This window comes from Equus caballus, chromosome 15 (genome assembly GCF_041296265.1).
Source record: "Equus caballus isolate H_3958 breed thoroughbred chromosome 15, TB-T2T, whole genome shotgun sequence".
NCBI classification, from domain to species: Eukaryota; Metazoa; Chordata; class Mammalia; order Perissodactyla; family Equidae; genus Equus; species Equus caballus.
In genome coordinates, this window is record NC_091698.1 from 38,725,417 (window position 1) to 38,737,603 (window position 12,187).

At 35.3% G+C, this 12,187-nt stretch overlaps 1 protein-coding gene across 10 annotated transcripts in view; it reads right to left on the reverse strand.

The window, feature by feature from the left end:
* Window positions 1-12,187, reverse strand: part of CTNNA2 (catenin alpha 2) — a 1,085,794-nt gene that overhangs the window by 30,889 nt on the left and 1,042,718 nt on the right. For all 10 annotated transcript variants that reach the window (XM_001499457.6, XM_070236225.1, XM_005599873.4 and 7 more), the window contains 2 exons: window positions 10,349-10,454; window positions 6,643-6,777 (listed from right to left, as the gene is read on the reverse strand). In XM_001499457.6, the coding sequence (XP_001499507.1) occupies window positions 6,643-6,777; window positions 10,349-10,454 (241 nt within the window). The remainder of the gene's footprint in view (window positions 1-6,642; window positions 6,778-10,348; window positions 10,455-12,187) is intronic.

Here is a 12,187-nt window from a genome sequence, read left to right on the forward strand (position 1 = left end):
TTCCCCAGATAATATTTAGCATCTAGTTTTAATACTCTTCTCTCTTTTTTACTTATTTATATTTTATTGTATCAACTTGTTCACATTTTAGCTTTTTCTTCAACTGCCTTCAGTCCAGGAAATATTGGGGCATGTCCATGTAGGAACAAGAAAAAAATCACAATAGATCTAGGTAACCAATTTAAAATAATATATTTCTTGACTAGAGCTGACAAATCCAAGTGTACACAGAAAAACCAGAAAGCAGAAACTGAATTACAGATACTATTTTTGAAAAAAAGGTATTCACTCAACACTTTGGCATCCCATAATTATTTCGTTCAATTGAAGGGAACATATATATCTGGACTTGCTCTCACATATCAAAACTAGTTAAAAATGGGAGGCGGGGGAAGTTCCTAAGACACTATGACAGACATTAATTATTTAAAACATATTAATAAATAATGAACATCTTAGAATAAAACCAGACAATTATCACACATAGACAATATCTCAAAATTAGAATATGCCTCATGAAAAAATGTTATAAACCAGTACTTCTTAAAAGGGTTGCCTGTGTTTCACAAATGTCAAAAGATATATGCAATCATTGCCCCTCATTTAGGTATCTCTCATGTGCCTAATTTCCAAGTTCTCACAAAATATTACTAGTCATTGGCTGCCAAATAATCCTCAGAATATTAACTGAAATCTAAGGCATTAATTGCTAATACATTAAAGTGTGAATTATTTGCCTTCCTTCTTTGAATTAGAGGCTTTCAAAACTTGAAAAACTTCTAAAACTCAAAGGAATGAAAGTTCATTTATTGAACCACAGGTGATGGCATTGACATTTCTGAGACAGAGGCACTCTTCTTAAAGCCACTGACCCCTTCTACTCTTACAAGCAATAATGCCTTCAAACTAAAATAGGAACTCCTGGACCCACAAGTTCAGGTGATGCAATCAAATCAACTCACTGATTAGATCCAAGTTAGGTCAATCTATGTCTCCAATTAAGGTCAAAAAAAGTTATTTTCTTGGTTCATGTCCCAGCTTTGCCACAATAGAGTCTGTTTTCTTATTTTAGAATGAGAGCATTAGAATATAAAGTTGTTTTTCTACACATAAAACAATTCGGTAAGATAACCAACTGGTTTAATTTGATCAGTGAATAACTGATTTTTTTCAATGAATGGAATTGATCTCATAAGTTTAGGGTCACCATCATGGAGTATGTAACTAAAAAGCTACTTTTTATAAGAGAGAAGTATACCATCTTCCTTTGCACAAGACTATTTGAATTCAGGGAGACAACTACACAGGTATGGTGTGACAGACACAAAGCTTCCTATGATGCCTGACACCCAAGAAGATTTTTACGTTTCTTATAAAAAATCCTATATCCCATTTTTTCCAAAACAATGCCTTGAGTTTGTTAAATGTCATTTTTATAACATTGGGAGAATGAATTTGCACTAAAAACTACTTAAGGGTTGATTTTCTCTGAAAGTTTGCATAATTTGGGTTGTGCAAAAATCAGTGACCATGTACACTGCTGCAAATATAACTAAGGAAGACCACGCAGGAATCAGAATTTAAGTGGTTATAGTTTGATTATCATTACAGATTAGAGGGGTAGGCTTTTGGGAGAAAGACTGAATTATGCAACAACCCATCTTACAAGCAAAGTTTGTGCAAAGAACTACTGCCACTCTCCAAATGGAAAATTCCCGTTTAATTTTTTCACTGTTACTGTTAGAGTATTTCCACTATCCCTCCCATCCAGATTTATCATCTGAAGTTTGTTTTAATCTTACTCTCTCTAGATCTGTACTCTCCTACTCTCCCTAGGTCAGGAAACGTCCTTTGAGCCCAAACACTTAATGGCCAACCCTCTGGAAGGTCTGAATAAAATTCTTTGGAACTGCTGTGAATTCCCTGAACACACACCCTTTTGTTCAAATGAAGCACAGAAATGCATTCCAAACTCAAAATGAAATAGCTAGCAATTTAGATTTTTTTCCATTACTACTACACTTTGATCAGTGGAGATAATCAAGAATTGACAACAGACAGAACCAGAAGATATTTTAAAAAAGGCACTTTCCCTAAAAGAGGTTGCTTAAAGTATGGGTCTACACAACTAGGTACAATGCTTGTTTCAATGACTATTTCATCCCACTACAAAATACTGTCTTTGACTACAAAATACTTTTCTTTAATAGGGGGAATACAGAACTTTTCAGATAAAATGCAATTCTCATCTGAACCACAATTTTTTTTGCATATACATATAGCGTTGGACAAATAATTCTCACATTTTCTTTTCCCTAAATTGTACTATCAGATATAGTTGTCAACCATTTGTTCAGCTCTTGTTTTTGCTTATTCAGGAAGTAAGGAAGTAAATGTCCAATCAAGGGTATTTGTTGTGTGTGTGTGTGTGTGTGTGTGTGTGCGCGCACGCGCACATGCACACGTGTGCATGCCTGCGCATGTATATATGTATCTTTAATTATATGCCAGTTTCAGGTAGGATTGATTTGAATATTATCAGTTTCTGGTATTTTTATGAATGTTTTTCATTTATCACCATGAATATTCATGGTGATTTTAATCGAGTCCAATTTTTTTAATGTGAAACATATGCAATAAGAATGACTGTAACTGACCTCTAATTTCCAATTTTCTCTTTACCAATTCAAATCCTACCAGTGTCACAAATTATGCTCGCTCACCTTGTCAAACTTCTCTCCATAAGCCAATTGAGAGAAATTCAGATTTGGAAAGGAGGGATTGAAATGGCAAAGAACAAAAGTGTACATTAGGGCAAGTTACCAGTCTTTTGGGAATAGGTCAGGGCTCCACTCAATCAGTCTGAGGACGTAGGGAACTAACATTCCTCACCTCCAAACTCTGTTCCTATATTTTGTTAGTGTGAACAAAGACATTTATATGCAATAAAATCTATTAAAACTCGTAGCATTTTTGTGTGGAGTCAGCCATAAGTTACATCAGCATCCCTCCATCTCTGACCCGAACATCAAATTCCTGTCCAGAGCAAGGTTATTGCTCTTGTGTTCTGACTTTATTGTTATAATGTGGCTCCTGTTGTATTTCATAAAAAAAACCCCAAACATTTAGGTGGAATTTTTCAGCTTTATCAGAATGTTTGATGTTCAGCATTCTACATTCTAAAATCCTACATTACTGTTTCCAATCTTGTTCAAAATAATGCACAAAGTATAAATCTTTGGGTAGCTAAAGATAATCAGAGCTTATGGAATGGTTTTTATTTCTCCAATCCAGGCGTATATCTCCATTTTTAAAAGAATCCATTAAATCCTCTGAAACATAGTGAATAAAAATTAATTAAAAACATGAAAATCAGGTATACAGATAATTTCCATATCACGGCATTGGAGCTTATTTGTATTCAAAATGTATTTACATACTTCAAAAAAAACTTGCCTCAACCTTTCTCCCATGATGAATATAATGGATATTACCTGCACTAAAGTAATTTCTGATATGCCATAGTTAAGTTTCTCTTTCCTTTGGTTTCTCTTCTTCCTTCTTTCATGCCTCTTCTCTCCTACCTTCCCTTGCTCCTTTATTTTCATACTTTTCTTCTTCTTTCTACTTTCCTCTTTCCCAAAAACATGTAAACTGGCTTAAGAGATTAAGTAAACAAACACTAAAATAAGTAAACAAAACAAAGCCAGTTTGTTAACTAACAAGTTGTTTAATCCTCTGAACTTTAGTTTCCTCTACTTTCACTCTAGCATTTCTATCACTGTATAAGTTTTCAAAAAGTTTTTTCTCTGATTACCCCCTTAGCAACCAGGTTGTGCCGAAATGGCTCAAAAATGCATCTTCTACTTTGAGATTTAATAAAAATGGCATCTCTTGTCTGTTGAAAAAGTTTTAAGCCAATGACTTAAAAAAATTGATTGCCAACCAGAAAAACTAATGGTGCTTCTTAGACAGCAGTTGTGTGAATGATAATACATAGGCATACATCCTGGATTGCTTTATTTCTCTAGTATCTCATCATGACCCATGAAGAGCATTTGTACCCATTGTCCCCCATGACCTGTTGAGTCATCCTGCCCCACCTCTCAAGCCGAAGGCACATACAACAGAAGAGGCCTTTCCCAGTTTGTACACAGAATCACATAAAACATATACACACTGACATGGTATATAACTGTGCACATACGCATTTTTTTAACATGTGTTCATCATGCCAGCATGGGATGATAAAAACACGGTTCTCAGTTTTGAAATCCAAACTGTTGTTCTTGACAAAATGGAAATAATCTATCCAAATCTCTTCTGGTTTAGTAGAAACGTTGACTTTTAACAAATATACCTTCCTGGGGGCTTTCATTATATTTCATAAAAGAAGCTACAGCTTTGAATCTCATGTACATTAATACAGAGGGAAAAAGGAAGATTCAAATATTTCTCTTTTTTTGTTTACACATGATACTATAGTAGCTTCTCCTTAAAAATATAGCAATTTTGTCATGCCAGACAACAAAATAAATGGTGCTCAAATCATGGGTGCACTTTCTTGGCAAAATCATTGAAAGTTTCTGTGTATGGGGTATCTCACATTCTTGACTCTTTCAGAGCTTTGAAGGTGGTCACCTGTGGCTATTTTGTGAAATAAACATATTATATTTTTTTTCTTCATTGGCCATCAGTGAAGGAGGATGAAGAGTAAGATGGAGGCAGTGGCAAAGACAGCAGACTACAGATGCAGGTATGGCACCAAATAGCAATCAAGCTTGGAAAAAATCATGAGGAGGCCAAGAGCAGACCTACAACTGAGCAATATATAGCAAACCTTTACAATGCATTTGACTCAGAATAATTATAAAGTGGTATAACATTCCTCTAAGAGAAGCCTTCTCCCATGCAAGGATTTATGAACTTTGCCAATAAGACTCAAAGAAGGAAACAGGCTTCTTGATAGTGTTCTCAGTCTCAAACACCTCTGCAAATGCCAACAGTGCAAGTGATAAAAGCCAGTGATGGTTTGACTACATCTAAATGAGGAAAAGACAATGGAAATGAAACTCTGGAGGCAGTGACGAACAATGGGTACTGAGAGGATGATGGAAAGCAACTCTGCCAGTAAAACATCTCCTACATGAGCTTGTGGAGTCTGAGATCCACAAAGATGCTTTGCGCATCCATGTAAATAATAAGATTTGGAAAGTCACACATGAAAGCACACAAGGCAAGCTAAACAAACAGCACTCAGTTCCACAGGTGCTATGTACAGATGGACATGGAAGCTGAATGGTATGGGAAACTATACCATCGAGGCTGAAGATAAGAAAGGAAGCAAGGGAGATGCAATGTTTTGATCACTTCTTGGCAGAGAGAATCTTGGTAATTACCAACTCGGCAGAAAGGACACATTGCAAGACAGATTGCTCTTGGTTCTTGAAGAATGTTGAAGCAGGATCATTTTGGATATGCAAAGAGGTGACTATGCTTTGGGAAGAGGCACAAAATAGCCAATGTATTGGGCTCTAGGTGAGACTGCATGGAACAGGCTTTCCAGATGGCATCTCCATGCAAGCTAGGTCAGCTCTTTTCCCAGCTATGTTTTCTGCAAGCCAAACAATATAGGAACTGAAATCTTTGGGTTCAAGAATGATTTTTCCACATATTTTTATCAAACGGTCAAACTGCTGAATTTCTGAAAATGGCTTGGGAAAGAACTGAGTTTTGTAACCAGTTGGATTTCCACAAGGCATTCACCATGGTGACAATGTTATATTCCTGGTAATGCCACACTTAAAACAGAAGCATCATGGTTGACTGGGAAAAGAACTAAAGGTGGCAGAGCCACACTTCAGAATTTGCAAATAGTTTACAGTAGATGGCACCTTGTATTGAAAGAAAGGGACTGAGGGAGAAGAAGCCAAGGTGAAGAACCTCAACACATACATTTGGAAATCTTGCCAAGAAATCACGATTCTTCTATTCACTGACTTGTTATTTCTTTGCATTTGATGAAAATGGACCAGATACTCATATTTTCATGAGAAGGGAAACATTGGAGTGATTGAGCAAAGAATATATAATTGTTAGTGTTTGGCAACTATGTTAGTTTTTGGCAACAGCACATCAACCTGTATTAAATTCAAACATTTTCTGGCTTTCAAGGGTTACTGATAACCTAGTATGCATTGGAACCTGATGAATGAATTCCTATTGTTTTCATCATCTCTAACATGTGAACAAAATCCACACATAGAGAGGCTGGCTCCTGAACAGAGAATGAAAATTACTAGGAATAACAAAGGGAAGTAGACTCACAATGAGTAAATATACAAAAGCCCCAAATAATTATAATAGTCACAGCTTGGCAATGAGTTTCCAGGAGATGAAATTAGTTTTCTTATAAAGAATGGAGATTTTACAAGGCTAGTATAAACATGGGGTAATTGGAAAATCAAATTGCTCTTTGTGAGTTATTGTAAGGTCTGGAATAATGGTGATAACATTTACTTTAAAAAAATCCTCCCTATGAATCACTTTAGTTTGGTGTTTTAGCAGTACTGTTGCCAAGAATGCCTGCCTTGGAAGCACAACAGTAGGAACTCTAATTATGAATCCCAAATCCTGGCTTACCCCTGACACAATGAGCTCTCCTCCCAGATTCTGTACTTCTGCCTTCACCTTGCTGCAGATATTAAGCTGATGGCAATACAAGGCAATTCGTTGAAGGTAGGCTAATAAATCCTGCTTGCATGCTGAATCAGGACACTATAAAACATTAAAAAAAAGTGATCTCACTTAGCAAGTACTCTTCAGTTTTTAACACTTGCTATATAAAAGCTGTGAAAAGAAAAGGTTTCAGTGATGACACCTTAATTACATCCATTTAACTTAACTTCTTTATAGGGTATTTTAGGAAGGCTTGAGCCAATAGTTTAGAATGGTTAGCTCTACATTGATAAAATTCTATAAAAAGAATATTGAAGATCTTCCAAAAAGTCTTATTGGGACTTCTGTATATGTTTATGAGTATTTTTACCAGTTGTCTTCCAAAATGTTAAGAAAACTTACTATTCTATAGGTTTTTTCCTATTGGCCCATTCAATATTCACTATGTGCAAAGTTATTTAATACAGACAATCAAAGCAACAGATGCTAGAAGGAAACTGCTCTGTGTGGCAATCTCTCTGCCACAGCAGAGAAGAGAGTTTCAAACCAATTAGTTGGGGGAAAAAATCATGTTTCCTTTGGCTTCCTAAGACACGCATCATTCATTAAAGGAAGTCGATTGCACTTTTTGGATTTTCACATTTATCAAAATTTTAGCAACCTGATAAACTCCTTTTAAATAAGAGTCTCTGAGAAGGATTATAACCACTGTAAAAGGAATAGATTTGAGTGGAAAGAATTTGAAGACAATTGAAATAAACGCATATGAGTAACAACAGAACCCTCCAAAGGAGGCACCAGAGAGTCAACCATGGCCAGTGATTTTGAATTCTCTTTGTGACCTATGTGGGTAGATGTCCATCAAATATACCCTGGGCTTAGCTGAACATTTCCACAGACACTGACATGACTCCCTAAAACATTTCTGAGGCTTCAATGCCAATGGCTATCCTGTAATTAAAGTATATTTCTATTCTATCAAAAGTTCAGCTCCAGATTCTCCAGGCCATTCCGTTGTTCTGGCTCAATATGGCACTTGTAAAGGACATGTAATCACCTGATCCTTGATGAAACATGATAAGAAATAAGTAGCTACAGCCCAAACTGAAGTATCTTATTTAGAAAAAGAGTATGAGAAAAAGACTCCAGCTAAGTTTCCTTCAAGCTCAAGAGAGAGTATTCTTTCATTAATACTGTGAACCCAGTGGTTTCAACACAACCATTTATTTAATAAATGCAAAAGGGGTCTCTTTTATACACTACTCTTACTATTGTGGTATGTTTTTTCACTAACTGCATTTATCAAGAAAGAATCCCACAGAGACTGTTTTTAGCTTTCTGTAAGTGCCGAATACTATAATATTTATCCTTCTCCAGAGACCCATATTCTGAAAGGAATTAACTTTAAAATGATATCTCCCCAGAGGGTTGACAAGGCTTTCAATACAAATACCTTGAAGCAAATTAAACTGGAAGTTCTATCTCAATGGAACATTAATTAAAAATGCAATGGTCCATAAAAATTTTATATTGTGTGCATATCTCAAATCTTCATACAAATATTCTCAGGCAAAATAAAGGCAACCAATCCACTTCTTGGTAATGCTCATTCTATTTTATTATTTAAATAGAAGCATTTAATACACACATAAATGCATGATGGACCAAGAAAAATAACTTATATCATGGAAACAGGTATCGAATTTGAGAAAGAAATGCCCCATTCAGACAAAACATTAGCAAAAATTGCAAGTTGCTTCATAGCTAATGACAGTAAGAATGTCACAATGAGTATTATGTTTAATCTTCATCTGTCTATTTTAAAAGTCATCATTAAACAGCATTTAAATACTTTATCACTTAATCTCAAAATACATCTAGAGTGCTGAATCTAGAATTTGTGTGTGTGCACAAGCAGTGTGTTTTCCAAATATGAAAACTGTTTTGGGCTACGATTCAATTTTTTATAATTGTTGGAAATAAGGACCCAAAGATGCAAAATCAAAACCAATGATCACAATAAAAAATACTGAACTTGAGGAGTCTAAACATGTTGAGAAATAGTTTCAGCTATTGAAATTCAGAGTATAATGGAAAAGCTATCCAAACTCCATGCATTTTCACTCCAGGGAAGAAGTCCTTCCTAACAAAACCATTTTCAGAACCACCCACCAATCTCTGGTCACTCCACTCATTCCAACCCCCTCAACATTTGCAGAAAAGAATGTGGCATTCTTTTCTGGTGAGTGCATTTCTGGTTTTTTGCAAGCATACGTGCATATTTTCAAGTAAGTTTATTTTCTCTCTTCTCTTCTATGTGAGCTTTCTGGGGTACATATGGAACTCTGTAGAAAGAAGTGCAACTTATGCTGCAAGCCTGGCAGTTGAATTGCTCTGAAATTGGCAATTTAGTAATGACTTGGTCCTCAACTCCAACCAATTTTGGGGGATTCTCAAATTATGGTAATATTTAATGAAGCATCTTTACTATTGTTTCTCAAAAATTCAAAAGCAAGCAAAAAGCAGCCCTTTGGATTAGCCAACATATATGTAAAAAAATTAAAATGAGACAATCTGTTGGCTCATTTTAAATGTAATCCTAATAGTTTAACCATGTGTTTTTCTTTTCAGTCTTTAAAAGATGAATAAATTTGGTATTGACCCGAAGGATTCTAGAATCTGGGATGTTGAAGACAGCAAGTATTTAGAGGAAGAACCGAATATTAAGGAATGAGGAAGGAAAATTATAATAAGTAACTCAAATATCATAGGAGACTAGGGTCATCTATGGAGAAGGAAGCAATCCTAGATCTTTCAGTGTCTTTAGAGAGCATCACTGTATTGCAGTCTAGTAAGCAAATTCATGCTCATAATGTTGCCTCCATGTAAATAATAGTTTATATAATATTTTCTATTTCAGAATCTTATTTTATATTTTAAGACATTTTCCTTTTAAAATGATTCAAACTGTAAAACACTGTTGCTTAGTGGGAAAAGCCTCAGTTATCTGAAAAAGTCTATTGTCTAAAGTATCCTTAGAAGAACTGGAACATTACTGCAACAAGACACAATTAGAACAGGATTTTAGAGTTCCAGTTCAAGCCTAATAAAATGAAAAGTGTGGAAATAAGGTTAGATTGTGAACTATTTAAACGTGTATGTTAGTTCAGTCTGAAGCACAAAAGATACTCTGAGAATTTCAATTATCTCTGATGCTTTTGAGTCTGGATGAAAATAAAGTGGGAATCTGGAGGTTCTTGATTATGTGGATTATTCCCATTTATGCTAGAGTATAAATTATTATGAATCATAAAGAGCATTATTACAGTGAGATCAATATTAAGTACCAATAAGTAAAGTTTTTTCTTTCTCTTTCCCCTTATGCAGTATAACTGGCTTTTTGAAAGAGGACATCTGGGATAAGCCATTACTCGGTGGGGGTCCTCTTCTTTCTCGAGGAATTTTAGTCACAGGCCATAGGCGTCCCTCCTAAACCGAACTACCTTTCCCATTAGCTCAGTCTCAGCAGAGTTAGAGGGCAGTTCATAAAATGGGAATGATTCTCTACAATTCATTCTTCAGAGGCATTTAATAGGGTGCATAAAACCCATGACAGGACCCAAGTGCTAATTAATGATTCCACTCAGCATGTGCTTGCCTCTTATATTACCTGATCAGCCACAGCGCGGGCTAATTTGTCCATTCGAGAACCAGCTTCGGCAATTTTCTTGGCGGCATTAATGACATCAGAAGTATTTTTCAATGGGCCTTTGCCTCTGAAACAACATATACAACATAATTAGAAATCCACTTTATGACAAGAAATAGACAAACCTACCATACTGGTTGTCCAGGACTCTGCTTTTGTATTTGATTTGGCTCTGGCCATGCTGGAGGAATTTTGAATGTTTTCTTGACTCACTTCAATTTCCATGTTAACCATCCATTTTACTTCCACTCATTTTTAGGGAATATTTTTCCCTATTTTGATGTGCATGCTCACATTTTATCATCTGTATTAATTTCTATACTTTTAAACAGAGGGCTGTTAAAAATGATGATCACCACAAGGGCAATGAGAACTGAATATTTAAATGCTTACCATATGCCTATGCTGTTATACACACAACCTCATTTGTATTCATGACAACCCTAGCCAGCAGGTATCATCATTCCCATTTTAGAGAAGAGAAAGAGACTAAAAATGATAAACTCATTTAAGCTGATACAGGTCTTAAGTGATAAATTCTAAATTTAGATCAGGGCCTAGCCAAAATAAATGCACATACATTGTCTTTCATACCATGTTCAGTACTATCATTATATTAATTATATTTTTAAGTCCATTTTGGCACTTTGAGAAGCAATCGTCTTTCATATATAACTGAGCACTGTTTGGCCAAAATTTCAGAAATCTGCTGAACTTTTACTCTTGTTGGCCTATGTGCTTCTGGCACTGATTTTATGAAGGACCACACAAAACACTATGTGACAGTAGACGTCTTTATGCCTCCATACCACTGCCCCAATATTTTCACATAAGGTTTTCAATAAGGTAAACTGTTTAATATTACATGTGTCTTAAATGTCTATTATAAAGGAAAAGGAAACTATGCTGCATCATAAATCTTTAAACAAAATGTAGCATATGATATAACTTTTCTTTCTCTCTTCTTGAGAGGTAAATAAAATAATAGTGTTATCCTTATTTTATCTTTTTAGCATAGTTACTTATCCTGGTTTCCTTATGTGCATCTAAAAATCAACGCATTTTTTAAGGCTACAAAATTACATTCCTATAGTTAGAAGTGTGGTGAGATGTGGAGAAAAACTACTCAGAAGCAATTTATTTAGACCACGTAGTGTTATGTAGAGTGAGCAATGACTGCCATTGTTACATAATAACACTCTATAAAATGGAAGACTTAAAATGGCTTCACAAAATTAATGTAAATTAAGGGCAATTTTGTTCAGTTTCCCTCCTAATTTTCCTTCTGGTATTTTTTACATTAGTAGCTAAAAGTAAAACATACTGTGTTCATGTCAAGGCTTAAACACACACATAGAGAAATTCAAAACTTAAGATATTTCATTTTGCTATGGTAACATTAACTCTTCAACAAAAGACATTGATTTCTTTCAGTTGCTGCATAGATTTTAAAATATGGACAGGGATTTCACATGGGAATTTTACGTAATATGGATGAATTAAAGATTCTGTGACAATCTGGCTCCCAGTCTCTAACATTATTATTCTTTTATTATCTCTAAATAAATGTTCCTTGTTTTTGTGTTTTATATATATATATATATATTTTTTTTTGGTGAGGAAGATTGGCCTTGAACTAACATCTGTACCAATCTTCCTCTATTCTGTATGTGTCATGCCACCACAGCATAGCTCGATGAGCAGCGTTTAGGTCTACGCCCAGGATCTGAAACTGCAAACTCCAGGCCGCTGAAGCAGAGCATGCGAATTTTAACCACTACACCACGAGGCCAGCCCCGT